We start from the raw sequence: 17717 nt of genomic DNA, 5'->3' as shown, positions 1-17717 counted from the left end.
TTCACTTAGTACAAAAATAATGTAAATTGCTTAATTAATACTGTTTTATGTTAATTATATGCTGAACTGGGTATATTAAATTAAATAAAATATATTATTAAAATTAGTTCCACCTGCTTATTTTACTTTTTAATATAGCTATAACAAATTTTAAATTACATACATAGGGAGCAATTTTTTTTTCTGTTGGGCAGTGATGGTGCAGAAGGCTAACAATAACAAAACAAAACTAGACAGGCCTCATCCAGGCAAGAAACACCTCTACGTGCTATGGAGAAGGCGACACTGAGTAACAGAAGGTAACTAAGATTCGTTTCCTTCCTCCCAGAGGAATTTCACTGTCATACACAGGATCCCAGGAAGGAGGCAGGTGGAGGTGGCACCCCCTCACTCCCAGCAGGCATGTAGAGGCGTCTCTCCTTCCCTCTGTGTCCCAGATGAGCTGCGGCCAGGTGGGAACATCCCAAAGACCATCACATGTGTTGATGGGTTTTCCCACTCAGGTAAAATGTATTTGAACTTCAGGAATAAATATTGCAGGAAGGGTAGGAAAGCATAAGCTGGCCAGAGGGGCTGGGGGCAAGGGACCCAGCCTCTCGGAGACTCTGATTCTGAAGGTCTGAGCACTTCTTGACTTACCACGGAGGTACTTCACTTTGAGGTACTCCGGGCTAGCCTTCTGGCCCGGAAGAGGATCGTTCAGCATGACTTTGGTTTGTGCTTTTATCCCTTCATAAAACTGTCCCATGGCCACGTGGCTGAGCCCCTTCATGTACTGGCACACTTCATTATATGGCTCCAGCTGCAGACACCTCTGGGCGAGGAAACACAGAATGCCATGTCAGCACCCACGTGGCTTAAGAAACTGCAGTTCCTCATTCTTCATTCTGGGGTCTCAGACACACCTCTACTCTGTAAACTATAGGGAAAGACAAGGAATGTCCTTTTTCCTTCCATGGACTGCACACTGTCCTTGGCCCCCTTCCCTAGTCACATACTCAGCTCTCCAAAGAAAGACCTAGCACCCACTCCAGTGCCTCCTGCTGTGTGGGCCCACCTTGAAGTTCTTCAGGGCTTCCTGCAAGCTGCCGTGGTGGTAGAGCATCATGCCCCGCAGCTGGAGGGTCTGCACGTGATTCTGGTTGAGCAGCAGAGCCTTCTGAAAGCTCTCAGTGGCCGCTTCAAAATTGCCCAGTTCTCTATAGATATTCAACAACAGGATGAACACAGTGTAGACAGCACAGAGATCACATAGACTGCTGAGTGGGCATGGGTAGATGCCACCTTGCCACTGAACCTGGGCAGAGCCTCTGACTCAGTGTGCTCCACCTGCCTGTGAGGCTAGCCAGGGCACAGGAGGACAACCACACAGCTCCTGAACTCTGGGACGTTAACGCACTGATTTGCACAAGGACACGCTACTCAAAACCCTCTGCCCAATTCAAAATGAGCTCTCACCCCTAAAAAAGTGAATTTTAGTAAATACTAAAACACACTTTTCCCTTTGGAAAAAAGTATGCAGATTATAATCATATACAGGTTTATTGTTCTGAATCAAATTCACAGACTTAAGATTTGTTTTATTCTCATCATTATTACTATTATCTTGGTCCACTGACATTACTGCACTTAATCTAGGAAATCATTATGTAATTTGAATTTTTTTTTTTTTTTTTGGTGGTGCTAGGAATTGAACCCAGGGCCTTGTGCATTCGAGGCAAGCACTTTACCAACTGAGCTCTATCTCCAGCCCTAATTTGAAATTTTGAGACGAAAGCATACTTTAGAATTATAAGCATTCCAGAATGAAAAATTCTTACTAACCTAATAATTTTCATATTTTGAAACTTCTACAAAGAATAGGAATAATTTCCAGATACTCTATATATCAGTTTTCTATAAATAACAAGTATTTGTTATAAAATATCTGCTTACATTCATAGAGCACTTTACAAGGTGATTTCCAGTCTGTTTTCAATTTCTACTCCCAACGATTCTGTGGGACAGGAGGGATACATATGATCCCTTAAACCCCAAACAAATCCAAATGCACTTTCTCCAAGTCAGTGTAAGACAGTGTCTCAAACTACTACATCCAGTAAATAAGCTCTTCAGTCTGGCCCACCTGAGTGGGGGACCTGACAGGGAGACCCTGGAGCTCAGGGTGGTCAGAGTCCACACCTGTGGAGGGGGCCAGGATCTAGCCTCTCAAGGCCTAAGCCATGAGCCCCTCTGTCATGCCACCTGCCTCCTCTCGGGATCAGAGTGTAATCAGAGGCTCTACCAGGGAGCTCCAGGCTTGGAGCCAGGTGCCAGGTTCCAGTCACTAGTGCTCTCACACGACAGAGGCACATTATAACCAGGATGTTCTCACCCCTTCACCTTCAAGCAGATCATGTGATGTGGAAATTGACCATATTACCATCTGAAAGTGACAGCAGCATCTACAACCCAGGAGCTTCAAAATACCAGATTCAAAATGATGACCTCAAAGGACTAAGGACCTCCTGGCCAGGAGGCCACACCCAAGGTGCTCAAGATGCTGATGTGACATACAGTTGCCTCGGTCCCAGGGACCACCCACCAGCTGCGTAGGTCCTGGGGACCACCCACCAGCACACAAATGCCCACCCAGGGCAGAATGACCCTCTCTTGGGTAAGAAACGTCATCTTCTATAACATCCTGCTCCAGGCTTCTTCTTCAGTCTCCCCGTGCCCCATGACCATGACTTACCTGTAGGCCTGCCCCAGGCTTTTATATGCATCAATAAAATCAACTTTCTGCTTCAGAGCTTCTTTGAAGGACTCAATGGCTTCCTGGAAAAAGTATGTGGAAATTATTTCATTTGCATAGCTCTTAAAATCAAGTTTCACATAATTCACTAAAGGATTTAAACATATATTACACATGGTCCCTGACAAGAGTCTCTTTTAAATAGGTGGACTTGAGAGAGAGAGGAAATGCAACAGACTCTGAGTGAGGAGGGTTTGATTTCAGGAGTAACAAATGCACTAGAATGCACCTTCATCTGAATATCATTTCCTTCATTAATAAATGCCTAACAGACCAAAAGTAAACCTAGAAGCTGCATGAGAGCATTTGAAATGATCACATTAGCAGCGTTTAAAATCTCATCGACAAGAGACAAAAATGTGTGTAAAGAAAGAGAAAAGGCTCCCAGGAGTGTCATCTGGGGATTCCCCTGGCCAAACAGCAAAGGAAGAACCCAGACGAGGGCCGGCATCCATGGGGCTCCCAGGGACCCTCCCCTTCCCTGAGAGCCTGCAGTATGGTGCTCAGTTCTGCTTAAGGGTGACGCCCTAGGCTTGGCCCTGAACTTGTCACCACAACTTCATTATTACTGTTAACAAAAAGACACGTCACATTGTCCCCGGGAAGAGCATCTTACTACAGTTAACTGCCACAAAGTTGCTCTGTGGTAGCTTTAAGGAAAAGGGCTTCCCTGTAGACACTCAGGCCACTGGTGGGAGAGTGCTCCTGAAGACGCCTTACACATGGTAGGCACTCTGCAAACATCTGCAAACTGCTTAGCAAAAGCAGCCCAGTCTCAACTCTTCTCAGAGAGCTATCTGCCCTGCATCTGACTGTATCTGGTGGGATGGAGAGCAAGAGGCTACTCTTAATTTGGCTTCCTGCCATGGCAGAACCTTGATTTTTAAGATCTTTACAACTGTACTTTCACCAACAAGCATGTATTGAGCGCCTACTATGTGCTAGAAAGAGCTGATGTGGGGAGGGGGGGCACAAAGATGAGCAAGTCATTATCTCTGTCCTTAAAGAATGCAGTCTAGTTAGACAGCCAACTGCTAGCTGGGTTATTAGGCGTAAAAATCAGCAGCCACAAGGAGATGGGTAATTTTCTGGGAAGTTTCCCTTCTGAGAAGGGAACGGCCAACTGCACCTGGGGACACCAGGAGAAGCTTGGGAGGAAGTGGGAGTGCAGTGGGTCTTGAAGACAGGGCGCAGCTGATGAAGAGGGCATTCTGTGGAGGAGTGTGTGGGGTGGGGCAGAGCGTTGGGCATGTGGAGGGCGAGGGGACAAAGGCCCATTGTGGCAGCAAGCGGGGCAACACTGCCTGCAAGAACCAGGCGCCTTGGCAGGTGCGGCCCCAGGAGATGCCACCCCAGGGAGAAGGCTGCCTGCCAGAACAGGAGGGCAGCGGGCAGAGCAGCCCAGCAAGGTCACCGTGGCAGTCCAGGCAAGAGATAATGAAAGCTTAAACAGTGCTCGAGGACAGGAGAGAAGGGTCAGGTCCAGGGGACATGTTTGAAGGCAGACTGGGACAGGGTCTGGAGGCTAGGGGGACGGGGCAAGGGAGAGGAGGGCAGGGAGCCTGAAGCTGAAGAGCTGGGCGGACACGAGGAGTGCAGGAGGAAGGACAGCCGGGCGTGTCCAGTCTGAGTGCGTGTGGACACCTGGTGCGGTGCCCAGGAGGCACCTGCCGCCCGCTCCACTTACAGCATGCGTGGACGCCACAGTTCTTCCAAGTCTGATTCTTTCCAGCTCCTAAGAGCCTTGGGTTTCGGGGCTCCTGTCTAATCACTGCACAGCTGGCTACCTCACTCTGCCAGAGAGGGGACACAGCAGAGTCAGGATGGTAAGCCACCAGGAACAGAGAACTGCGTTCAAACGAGTTGGTCTTTACATACATGAACTGGCCCTGAATTCATACTATTGTCCCACAGTCACCCACCTGATTAATTTCTAAATTGTCATTGGCCTACACAGACCATTTTTAGGATATAAAAACAGCTCAAACTCATTGGTAATGACTACTGAGAGTGAACACCAAAGGTTGACGGCCACCAACCCTCTGCAGCTGCTCACTGACACCAAGAATACATTCAGGCAGCTCAAAGCAAAGTCTGGTAAAAACGGTGGAGTGAATAGCATCGGACAGACTTCAACAGAAAGACTCTGCTCTAGTTTCCCTAGGAACATCCAAAATGTCTGAGAGAGCGGCTAAGTTGGCAGTTGTGAAATCTGTAAAATGACATTGCCTAATAGCTACTGTCCCACAGTCACTCACATGATTAATTTCTAAATTGTCATTGGCCTACACAGACCATTTTTAGGATACAAAAACAGCTCAAACTCACTGGTCCTTTCATCACTTTGGTTAATAAGAGAAACAGAAGCATCTGGACCCAATTCATGCATTAGCTCTAGATTTCACCACTGACTCAGGTCCCCCCTAGGTAATGGGGATGGCCCGGCTCCTTCCATGCCTCCTATACTGCTGGGACTCCTGTGAGGCCGACCTCCCAGCAGATCTACAAGAATGCAGAAAGTGTCCCACTATGACCCTTGGGGTCTTTGTGCTAGGAGCACCGACCAAAAACCTCGGCAGGACTGATTCACAGAGAGGCTTCTGATGCTCAGGACATGAAAGCCCCGTCTCTGGGTCCTCGTCATGCTGATCCAGAATAAGCTAATCACAGCCCTCGTCCAATCTGTAGTAGTGTGTCTGTTACAGCACTTCTCTAAAAATGTCACTTCCCGACAGCCTGAAGCCAGCCGCATAGTGCCAAGTTGAAGGGAAGTCAGCCGTCTGCCTCTGTTCACTGTGAAAGCACTCTGATCTTTAACAGGATGGGCTTCTCTATGTTTTAAGCTTTCTCCTCCTCCATGAGCCACTCGAGGGTTGAACTGAGCACAGGGCAGATTCAGAACGAAGGTCAGAGTCTCCAGGCAGCTGCTTGAGTGCACCCCGACCAACAGCTTTCCAAGCCAGTCTGTCTGAAGGACGAGACTCTACTGGGACCACCCTCCACTCACTGGCCAGGGCACGTGAGTGTAAGACACAGAATGTGCAACATCCTTCTTGGTTTTGTTTTTGTGGGATGAAGGTTATTTTTCCAGAATCTATACAACCTCGACGTCCACAGGGAAAACATTCATAACGACACCCGATTCCCCTTTAGAGTTCAGAGAGCACTTTTCACACACAGTACTGTACTTAGTCCTCGGTCACTTCAAGGGCGGACAACAGGAGAGGCTGGTAGAAGGGTTCAGGAGCGTGGCCTGCAGCACAGCTAAAAACTTCAGAGTAAGACCTTCCAAGGCCAGATTCAATGCTGTACTTGAAATCTATTCATCAGATCCTGTTTGAGAACCTGCCGCATGGCGGGCCCTGTCCACAACACTGACACCAACACATGGCTCTTCACAGGTGACTCCGCCCATCCCCACCGCATGCACAACTGTCCCTCGGTGAGGCAGGTACCGAGGCCTGCTGGGTACCGAGGCCTGCAGGCACTTAGGTGCATGCAGCCCACGCCCTCTGTGCACTTCAGGTCTTCTCCAGAAGCTTCCACTCCTCCTGGATGCCTCCTCCACAGGCTTCGGGAGAGGACTATGCTGAGCTCTCCAGGAGATGAAGGCAAGAGGTCCACGTTGCTCAGTGCCACACAATGCTTCCTCCAAGTACAGATGTGGGACCCACAGATACAGAGGGCCATGTGTGTCGGACCCTCAAGTCCCCAGAACTGCTTTCAGTGACAAAAGGCATGTTCTATTTGCCACAGCACACACCTGCCCTGTGCTGCTGCCAGTCGCAACACAGACCCCAGACCAAGAGCCTTCCTGCCACCCTCCGTCACCTCCCCCCAGTGCCCCGTGCTCCTTGAGCCACACCAGCCCAGCAGCACCTTCCTCCTGCTCCCAGAGCACCTCGGCAGTTCCTCAAGGCCTCCTCAGGCACAGGGGACACCACCAACACCCAGTAGCCAGTCTGTGTCACTCCTCACTGTGGCCACTATAATCTCCAAATCTACTTCCTAAATCAGAGATTTTGGTTCCAATTATAGATTTTCCCCAAATCTTCAACTCATAGCTTCTCTGGGTTCACAAGCTTCAGTCAGAATGCTCAGCACAGAGTCCAGGCTGAGGCCTGGCCTCTACCAACACCCAGCCGCTGTGCCTGCTCTGGCCCCTCACGGCCCCCAGGGCCTTCTCCCTGCCTCCCCCTGAGCTCTGCAACGCACTCCGATAGTGCAAGTCCTACTTCTCCCTCGTCATCTTGCATCGTCTCCCTTTCTGCACCTCCAAGGACCTCGCTGCTATCGTTTGGAACTAGAATGTGCCCCAGAGTCTCCCGTGCTAGAGGTGGGGCCTTTGAGGGGTGATTAGACCAGGAGGAGTGGCCCCATCCATGAATCAATCCGCCAATGGCAGAAGGGATGACTGTGAGCAGGGCCTCGCTGGAGCAAGCAGGTCACGGGAGCGTGCCCTGGAGGTTTATCTCCTCCAAGCCCTTCCCCTCTCTCTGCTTTCTGGCTGCTAGGAGCTCAGCTCTCCTCTACCACTATGTTTTGCGTCAGCTGGGGCCCCGGGCAATGGAGCTGGCTGACCAAGAACTGGAACTCTAAAACCCTAAGCCCAAATAAACTTCCTCCTCTCGGGTGTTTTGATTGGGTATTTGGGTCACAGCAATGCAAAGGTGACTGACACACTGGCATACAGTAGGAGCTCATGAAATAATCAGATGATTTTTTAGGAGAGACCAATCAGACACCCGAGATGCCTTCTTAACATGTGTCATGCTGAATTCCACTGAAGCCCCTGTCCCCGCAAAGCGCAGTGCACCTGCGCTACAGAGCACCGTCACCTTGAGAAGCCCTCTGTGGAAGAAGGTCAGGCCTTTGTACAGCATGGCTGTAGGCTGGTTCCTGTTCAGCTCCAAGGACTGCTCGAAGTCCTCGTGGGCCGTCGCGTAGTCCTGCGGGAGGGAGGGGAAACCGCGAGGGGTGGTCAGATGGTGGGACGCCTCCGGCCTCTGACAAGCAGAGAAACACCACTCGTCCTGTGTCCTCAAGGACTCCACAGGGAAGAATTCCTGGCCACACTCAGATCATTTGTTCGTAGCTGATTTTCAAAGAGGTTTAATTCAAGTCTTTTATCTCAACTACAGAAAGAATATTCTGGGTACTTCTGAAATACCAGGCCATGGGTCCAACCTGGCTCCTGCTGAGGCCCTTTTCACGTATCGTCTTTTCAACCAAAAGCTCTTACTGAAAGCACTACAGACCCACAAGAGCAGCGGTGGCACTCACGAGGTGCACAGAGGACGCTCCTGCCAGTCTGGGCTGCTCATGCAGAGCTGTACCGAGAAGCCATGCGAGCTCAGGCCAGGCTCCTCAGGATGCTCAGACAGACCCATACGGCCGCACGCCTTGCTTCCCTCTGCTAACATCTGCAAGAGGAATAGAGGCATCACCCTGAACCAGACTTCACCTCTTCTTACCTTTTTCTTTTTAGGTACTGGGATTGAACTCAGGGGCACTCAACCACTGAGCCCCATCCCCAGCCCTATTCTGTATGTTATTTAGAGATAGGGTGTCCCTGAGTTGCTTAACACCTCACTGCATTGCTGAGGCTGGCTTTGAACTCATGATCCTCCTGCCTCAGCCTCCAGAGCTGCTGGGATTACAGGTGTGGACACTGTGCCCAGCCTCTTCTTACCTTTTCTATCAGCTAACACTTTGTTGCTAACAGCTTAGAAGAGAACATGTGATTTGGATATGTCCCTTTGTCTACCAGGCTTCTGGGGCTGTGCTGTGGCACCGGGGTCTTACAGCCCAAGCAGATGGGGGCAGGAGAGCTCTGCTCAGCAGCACGAGACACCAAGCACAGCCACTCACCTCAGAGATGAAGTACAGGGTCCCCCGGTGCCTGTACAGCCGGGCTGATGGCTGGAGTTGAATGGCTTTGGTGAGATCACTCACTGCTTCGTTAATTCGTCCCAGAGGGGACAGAATCTGGAAACCCAGAAAAAGTGATCAGCGCTGAGCTGACACTGGCTTCTGAGTCCCCCTGACCACACACGCACCATCTGCTCCCTCAGCCACGTCCTCTGAGGGTGCGAGGACCGAGAGCTGAGAGGCCTGAACCCTCTTCCAGTTGGGCGAAGAATGAGCAGCTGCAACCATAGTGACAGTCCTGACACTATCTCACCCTCAGGGGACCCAGAGGTGGCTTTTCTTGAAATCTGACCCTTTTTGCAGGGACTATATATACCTTTCAAAATTTGGCAAATACAAACAAGGTTGTGGAAACTCATCTGAATGACAACTTCTATCATTAGCACAGGCAAGTCACTGGGCAGAGATTAGAGTTCTCTGAGGTCTTCAGCTCTGTCCTCTGTGGGAATGATAGCTGCTGATCGTCTCTCAGAGCCCAAGTGCTGCCCGCCCCTCACCCACGGTCCGCTCTCCTGCAACTCAGAGTCCAGTCGCTATTGGGCAAGCTGACAGCACAGACGGCCAGCATCCACAGGGCGAAGGTGACTAAAGAGGCTCAGGGCACCAAAGGGCACCGGCAGCCACATAGCTGGACCCAGCCACGTGTCCAATTCGAGGTATGCTAGTGACAGGGGCCTTTAGCCCAGTGCTGCCAGCTGTTCCACGCTCTCCAAAGCAGCACGGGGGACAGGGGACGCGCCATCCCCGGCACTCAGTATGGCACCTGGCGCTCAAGGGCAGCAGTGGGCAGGCTGCACTGGGGAGGGATGGGCCTCCTCACTGGCCCAGGCACCAGGAAGCACACCTTCCAGGAGACCGGAGCACAGGACAAGTGCTCCAGGGAGGTGCCCTGCCCAGCGTGGTGCCCTGCTTAGCGAGGCTGCTCAGGGAGCTTGCACGACACCAGCCGGGGCCAAGATCTGGCTGTGAGACCCACTCTGGGCCACTCCTGCCCAACCATGCTGTATGAGGAGAACAGTACTGCGGGGCCACGATTGCCAAGACTGTTTCTGGATAAGTAATTAGTTCTCTATCAGGAGCGGGAAGCTCTGAAGCTGCCAAGTCTCAGCACCTTAACCGACTTCGCGACTCATCAGACCAGCGCAGGGTAACCCCAGCTGCCATGCAGGGCCCAGGCCGGCCCTGGCCCCCGCAAGGCAGTGCAGCGCTGGGGGACGACAGGTCACACAGATGGGTAAGGAAGACACCACCTGAAACCCAAATCCCTGGCTAAATGCAAAACCCACTTTAAGAGAAGGGACCGTGAGACACTGAGCATGGACACCACGGAGGAAGCTTCCAAAGCCCCGAGTACACAGCGCTCCTGCGCTTTCTCTCCCCAAAGAGGAAGCAGAGGTCTTTCTTCTTAGTCCAGCTATAAGGTCCCACCAGGTCAGATGCCTAAGATCAGGTGTCATTCAAGGCAAACGCGTCAACAGGATGATCAGGGGCCATGGCTACCTGAGGAACACAGCACACCATGCCCCACAGCACCCCCTTGTGCCCAGCACTCCCGTGACAAGTCGGACTCCTCAGGTCTGGCCACAGTCCCCCTTACCTGCTCTGTGCGTCTGGGTAGGCAGGTCCTTCTTGTAAGAGCCACAGGGCTTTACATTTCAGTTTGACCAAACTGTCACATTACGTTTTGTTGAAGAGTATCACGTACACCAGAAGTACGTGTGCAACGTGTCTGTAGTGACCACAGACAGAGGCAGCGCAGGTCGTGACTGCATCCTTGAACCCTAAGCGTCACTGCTGGACACTCAGTTCTCACTGCTCCAGCAACACCAGCCACACTTACAGGCACTAGGGCCTCCGTAGGAAAGCCACAGTCGTAGGGGTGTGACAGTCACCGTGATAAGACAATAGGGGAAGATCCAAGTTCCATTAACCCGATAAAGACAGGGGAAAAGAAACCGCACTCACTTCTGCTCGCTGCTCAAACACCTCTGGGCGGTCTGGTTCCAAGGCAATTACTCGGCTCAGCTCGAACAGAGCAAGCTCAGCATTCTTAATGTCCTTGAAAAGGCATTAGCTGGGTATGAGAAAGACTGCAGCTGGAAAGCAGGTGGTGTTGTTCAGAAACAGACATGCACTTCATTTCTGTGTAGAGACAGTGCCTCAGCCCACTCCTCTCCCTTCCTCCACTGATCTGGCCGCCTGTCTCAGGTCCCGCAGGCGACAGGCTCTGCTTAACTGTAACCTACCTACATCTGGAACCAACTGACCTCAAGGATGGGCATGTGGGCACCTGTCTACGTGCTGCTGACCAGTGGCCACAGGGGACAGAATGGGGCCAAGTGCCCATCAAAGCCACAAACCCAGAACCCGCACCTAACAAGGCCAGGGGAGTTCTCTTTAACCGCTGCACATTACTTTCACATAAAAAGTATCATTAAAGATAAAGCAAGCTGCATATCAAGATGCAAAATTTTAAAAGGTAAGAATCAAAAAAAAAAAAAAAAAAAAAGCCTGTCTCTAAAGTTTCCTCCAGGGCAACTTCAACCCAAGGACTTGCTATCTGTGTTTGTAAGCATGATCCAGCCTGAACTCACTCTGGACTTCAGTTGTCTCGGAAGTGCACAGATGCTGCATAAAATTTCACTAGCAAGCCAGCACCCGTTTAATTTTTTAATTTTAATGTTATAATAAATTTTAATTAAAACGTTCATGATTTAGCAAAGTGCAATGGCGCACATCTGTAACTTCAGCAGCTCGAGAGGCTGAGGCAGGAGGATCACGAGTTCAAAGCCAGCCTCAGCAAAAGTGAGGCGCTAAGCAACTCAGTGAGATCCTGTCTAAATAAAATACAAAATAGGGCTGGGGATGTGGCTCAGTGGTCAAGTGCCCCTGAGTTTAATCCCTGATACCCGTCCCTAGAAAATGTTGATGATTCAGTATTTTTAATGCAAAAGTTACAAAAGTGGCATTTACCCCTCAAAACACATTTTCATATGAATATTTTTATTAATCAAAAGGAAAACAGGAAAGCTTTGTGCACAGTGCTCTGGAGTGAGAGTCCAAGAGTGGAGTCTCAGGCCAGTTCCCGATGAACTCCAGCCTGCAGACAGCGATGGTCACCTGGGGCTGCTCATATGAAATATGCATGAGGTAGCTTTCCTCAGAGAAACGTGGACATCACTGATGGCAGCTAAAGATACCACACTGTGTGAAAAAGCGTGGAAATATAGCATGTAGGGCTGGGCTGCGGCTCAGCCTAGAGCGCTGGCCTAGCATGTGTGAGCGCTGGGTTCCATCCTTAGCACCACAAAAACAAGTTAATTAAATAAAGGTATCATGTCCACCTACAATTACATTTTTTTAAAAATATAGCAAGTAAAAGTAGAGTCTGCACACTCAACCCCCCATTCTTTTATTCAACCCCCTGAAATACCTGGAAAGCTACAGCTCTAAGTCCTGCTACCCTGCAAGGCCTCCTCAGCTCCCGCTGGTGCTCTGAGGTGCACCTGGCCCCGGCTTTTCCTGGGCTTGGAAGGCCTCTGGCCATGGGCAGACCACCCACTGCCCTTTCACATGTGTCCCATCAGCTCAGTGGACAGAAAGCAGCTGTGGCAGAGGCTGGTGGGGGTCGGGCGGGGGCTGGGCGAGCGTGACTACTCATACTCACATGTAGGCCCTTCTTTCCATAGGCTATCCCTCGGCCATAAATTGCACTAACCAGATCAGGCTCCTCCTAGTCAGACCAAAACAGAAACACGTCAAAAACTATAAATGAAACAAAAGAAAAAAATCAGTTTCTGCTTAAAGCACGTTATTGCCTCAAGTGGCCGCTCTCCTTCATGCTGTCCCACTCCTCGGTCTGCAGCCCGGACCCAAAAAGCCCGTCTTAGCCTCATTTGAATGAGATATGATACAAATTTTGCACTGAAAACCCACAGAGAGGGCAGGGACCCAAGGCCACATTTCTCACACAGGGGTCTCACTCTTAGCCACTCTGACAGCTGCAGCTGCTTGTCCTGGGGGGGGGGGGAGCTGAAGGCTCGGCAGGAGGGCAACATGAAGAGGACAGGAGGACCTCTGCTAGCTCTTTCCCTGCCCAACGAGAAACCTCCTGAGGAGGCGGCAGCAGCAGCAGGGCAGGTGTGCTGCGCCCTGTGGGCTCCTCTGGCCTGAGCGCTCCCTGCTCGCTGGGCCGCCTGGCCAGGGAGCCCTTCTCACAGGCCTCCAGTCCACTGCCAGCCTCTGCAAGTCACACCTCTCTTCTGAAGCCTTTGCTACAAAATCCTGGTCACACTCCTGAGGCTGAGAGTCTTAGCTACACAGGATGCTCAGTTTCAAACCTGAGGCGGGCGATGAGCTGGTACCAGAGGGAAAGAACACATCAACCTCAACGAGGAGCCAAAGGAGAAGGAGAAGGAGGGGCTGCCACTCAGAGAAGCTCGCTAAAAGGCTACTCACACAGTACAAGGACCATCGGTACCAGGGGCCAATGGCACATGATGGCCATGACCTCATCAGCAGACTGGCCTATACGACTTATGCACCATCACAAAACCTCAACCAAGTGATTCCAGGTGCTGGCTTCTGGAACCTCAGCAGACCCAGCCAAGACAGACCCGTGTCCAACAGCCCACCCAGAGCTAAGCACTGGCTGCCTCTTCAGATGGGGCAAATCGGTCGTCAGCTTCTGGTGCCACCGCCACTGCCCCACAGAGCCTCCTCCCTACACGCGGAGCTCTGATGTGTGGCCACTACCACTGTTCCACAGAGCCTCCTCCCCACATGGGAGCTCTGATGTGTGTCCTGTAACCTTCAGGGAAATGGTGCATAAGAAACCCTGCTGTTTATGGAGGGGAAAGACGTCCAGGCCACAGGCCCACAGAGGCCCACAGGACTGCTAACAAATGCAGTGCAGAGGGAGGCTCCCCAAACACTTGCCACTCTCCAGCAAGCAGTCACTAGCATGCTGTGTTCCTTTCAGCTGTTTAAAGCACACATTCATTCATCCACAATCAGAAAAAAGACATGTTAAGCAATCTACGTATTTCAGTACAGGAAGACTAGAGGATGAAGAAAAACACAGAAAGAGAGAGAAAGGCTCCCTGTGGCCCTGCCCCATGAGGCACTGTGAGTGGGGGCATGGGATGGGGTACAGAGATGGCGGGCAGGGGATGGGGTACAGAGTCGGCAGGCAGGGGATGTGGTACAGAGACGGGGGCAGGGGATGGGGTACAGAGACAGCGGGCAGGGCGGACAGGACGCAGGCTGCCTCCCGGGGGCGCGGAGGACACTGCCCTCCTGCTTCTCAGCAGCAATTCCTGCCGTAAGAAGTACAGGGCCCAGAAGAGCACCTCGCCAGGGCGGGCAGGACGCGAGCCCACACAGCCCAACTGCGGGATGACGTCTCTCTGGAGTGAAGCCTGGCTCTGCTGGTATTAACCTGAGCACAGGTTTATCCAGAGGAGCAAGAGATCAGTGAGAAGAAGGTCCATGTACACAGCACTCTGCTGCGGGGACTGCATCCCCAACACCTGCCACCAAGGAGCCTGGTTATAGCCCTCTCGCCAGGCAGCCACAATGTCTTCCTGCCTCCCGAGACTACACAGCTCTCCTTCAGACAGGCTCCTGCGTTATCCCCGCGGGTGGGACCTCAGCCTGCCCCGCCCACACTGACCACAGTGACCTTTCAAGCACCCACTACAGGACATTCTGTACTACCAGTGAACACATGCATAATGTCACACACACAGCAGGACATGCTGCTTGGCCATCGCAGTCTTGCTTTCTGTCCAGTACAGTATGATGCTTTCCAGCCTGACGGCCCCCATTGTTTAAAAACACCGGAGCCCATGACTTGAGTGTCAGTGAGGCCATGCTGCGATGCCCTGTGATGCAGCTGGTGGCTGTCCACCCAATCCTCCTCCCCCGCTCCACTTCACACTCCAGAACCTCGCCCCATTCGTGCACAGGACATCTCACTCACAGCCTCTGCACAATGCACCTCTCCATACCCCTTCCAGATCCCTGGGAGGCAAACAGGCTTTCCTTTCGCTTCCACTGTGTGCAGTATGGATGTTGGCACCTCACTCCATGCTCTCTCAGGCCACTGCTGCAGAAGCAGGGTCCACGTGAGAGACTGCCCTGCAGAGCCCTGAGCAGGAACGTGAGCAAAGCCCCAGAGAAAGCAAGGGAGCCCTGCTTTCTGGGAGCACAGCCAGACAGCCAAACCAGAGACAGTGACTCCCCAACAGGCGGTGAGTGGTGCTCCGGGAAAAACAAGACCTAGACAAGGTTAGGAAGGGCTTCCCATGGGAGAGACCACTGGGTTTGGGATGGCGGGGGTGAGGGGATCCCGCAGCTGTGCAAAAATGCAGGAACTCGAGGAGCAGGGCTGCTGGCCCACGATGTGGGAGCAGGGGCAGGAAGGGCTGGAGCAGGGTCTGCGCACTCCAAGCACACCTGGGGATAACCAGCATGTGCAGGCAGTGGGACAAGGCAAGCCCAGTGTGTGGTCATCTGGCAGTGGACAGTGGCCTGGGTGTGGCAGCGCAGGGAGGGCAGCGTGGACTGTGGAGACTCTCAGGAGGTGCAGAGCGTGTGGGGCTGAAAGAGGCAGGAGATGGGTGAGTGCAGCCATGGACCCACTACCAAGGGAGGGGGCAACAGGGAGCCCCACGTAGGCCTGAGAGTCACAGGGGCACACTGACATCATACCTGCCACTGCAACTGTAGCATCCTGACATGATCTCTTTGTTTTCTGTGATGCCTGGCACACGACAGACCTTGCCACGTGGAGTTACCATTTAGCAAGGACAATGAGAGTGCATCAGGCAGCTAGGAAACCCTGATGAGGGTTAAAGGGACATCAGATCAGAGTCCACCCACTGAGCCAGCTCTTCCTAAAGGACAAGCTGCAGGAAGGTGGCTGAAAATGGTGGGGTAGTACAGTGAGGAAGGAAAAGGCAGGTGCAGGCAGCACGAGGCAGTGTGGCCAGTGAGCCCTAGAGATGGCCGACGTTGAGCCTCTACCCCATGCTGATCCTCCCCCAACCATGTTGAGCCACCCCAAGCTGGGCCTCCACCCCAAGCTGAGCCTTCACACCAAGCTGAGCCTCCATCAACCATGTTGAGCCACCCCAAGCTGGGCCTCCACCCCAAGCAGAGCCTCCACCTCCATCTCCATGCTGAGCCTCCACCGTGATGGCCCTGATGGTTCTCCACTGAGCACATTTGGGCCTTTTGAAAGTCTACACTAGTTGCTTTGTGCATGCTGCCAACCCCTGAACTCAGCCCTGGCCTCCCTGCTCCACATGCAGCCCGTGGCTAAGCCCTCCTGAGCCACAAGGTCTGCTCCTCACACACTGAACAAGCTCCCGCACGCGCTGTGAAGTGTTTAGGTTTCTCTACTCATTTAGCCTGTCTTTTTAGATTTTCCTAACAGCACAGAAGGATGTGTAAGAATTTTGGCTGTTATCCTATTCAGAGTCTAAATTGTTCCTAAATTTATATAATAGATTTTATACTTTCTAAAATTGATACAACTCTATCTAATACTTTATCTATCACTAGTTTCAGATGTTAAGAAGTGAAAACTTTTATTTGTGAAATGTAGTAGTGAATTATTGGTTTTTCAGCAAAAAAACAATATTCCTTAAAGTGAGTTGGGATGAGAGTATCAGTTTTTCAAAGTATTTTTAAGTATATGAGTCTAATACTTTGTACATTATGAAGTTTTCAGAATTCCAAAGTTAAATGAAAATTAGCATTTAGTCCTCTAATTTTACTTTACACAACTGCAAAATCAGAAGACAGCCCTTCAGTGGAGCATGACCCTTGGACCCTGGGCCTGCCTGGCAGGGAACCTCCCACTGCTCCTCACAGTGACCTGGGGGCTCACCACGTGAGCTGTGCGAGGGGTGGCCTCTGATTCCAACAGGCAGTTGCTATGTCCAAGATGAGTGAACCAGTCCCGGAGCACCGGTGGGAGGCACGTGTCTATCCGAGGACTATTTTTAAATGCTACCCACCCAAGTAAAGCGGAATTCTGTTACAACCTCAGTTCCTCCAGAAATGAATCAGAACCAGCAAGCTCAAGGTCACCTGAGCAGCAGCCCTGCCCTGGGACAGAAGCCCAGCAAGTGGGAAGCGGTTCCCCTCCCAGAGACCATGCTGCTGGCTACCCACACAGTGGGAGAGCTTCAGAGCCATGGGCCCAAGGCCACCTGTCAGCTTCCATGGTGCCTGGGCCCAGGGAGAGGCCAGGATGCAGGAGGAGTGCGTTCTCCATTACAGAAGCATCAAACCACAGGGCGGATTCCAGTGGGCCCCTGGGGATGCCCAGGATCACTGAACATCTCAGACTCTCATCCCGATGGTGCAGCCCAGGCAACAGGAGGGCACGTGAGCTTCTTGCCACAGGTCACCCTGGAAAATGAGGAGCCTCGTCGCAGCTCTGAATTTCACTGCAACAATCTTATCCAAACAGACCCCTATGATTCAAGCTCCCGGGGCCCACGATCAGCACGCTGTGATGGACTCAGCCATACTTGCTGTCTTGTGCTACAGCCAGGCCTGTCCAACAGAAAAGCTTTGCCACATGTTCCTGAGCTCAAGAGACCACAGCCCTGGGTGCAGTCACCACAGGGAAGATCTGTCGGGACTGTTCCCGGCTTAAGAACAGATTTTTTGCATACTTGGAAGCAGCTTAGGACTGAACTCAACTGTGGCCCTGTGACAAAAAGAGGCAGAGCAGTCACACCTGCTGAGTGCAGGACACGAGTCGCCAGGAGGAAGTCAACTACACTATTACAAGAAGCTTCATCACTGAATTTTCCCATTAAAATGAAAAGAGCCAGGTGTGGAGGCCTACATCTTAATCCCAGCAGCCCAGGGGGCTAAGGTCAGAGGACTAAGAGTTCAAAGCCAGACTCAGCAACTTAGTGAGGCCCTGAGCAACTCTGCAAGACCCTGTCTATAAATAAAGTATAAAAAA

At 51.8% G+C, this 17717-nt stretch overlaps 1 protein-coding gene across 7 annotated transcripts in view; it reads right to left on the bottom strand.

Moving 5' to 3' along the window:
• The window catches only part of TTC13 (tetratricopeptide repeat domain 13), a 56535-nt gene that overhangs the window by 20340 nt on the left and 18478 nt on the right, over positions 1-17717 (bottom strand). For 2 of the 7 annotated variants that reach the window (XM_081298047.1, XM_081298048.1), the window contains exons 5-11: positions 12393-12458; positions 10691-10783; positions 8666-8782; positions 7633-7743; positions 2735-2817; positions 1058-1199; positions 640-814 (exon numbers count right to left, since the gene is read on the bottom strand). In XM_081298047.1, the coding sequence (XP_081154173.1) occupies positions 640-814; positions 1058-1199; positions 2735-2817; positions 7633-7743; positions 8666-8782; positions 10691-10783; positions 12393-12458 (787 nt within the window). The remainder of the gene's footprint in view (positions 1-639; positions 815-1057; positions 1200-2734; positions 2818-7632; positions 7744-8665; positions 8783-10690; positions 10784-12392; positions 12459-17717) is intronic. The other 5 variants (XM_081298050.1, XM_081298051.1, XM_081298052.1 and 2 more) reach the window with 3 other exon arrangements.

Source organism: Spermophilus citellus (assembly GCF_964194105.1).
Source record: "Spermophilus citellus genome assembly, chromosome: 6".
Taxonomy (NCBI): domain Eukaryota; kingdom Metazoa; phylum Chordata; class Mammalia; order Rodentia; family Sciuridae; genus Spermophilus; species Spermophilus citellus.
The sequence above is the reverse complement of the archived record's forward strand: the minus strand, read 5'-3'. Positions and strand labels throughout refer to the sequence as shown.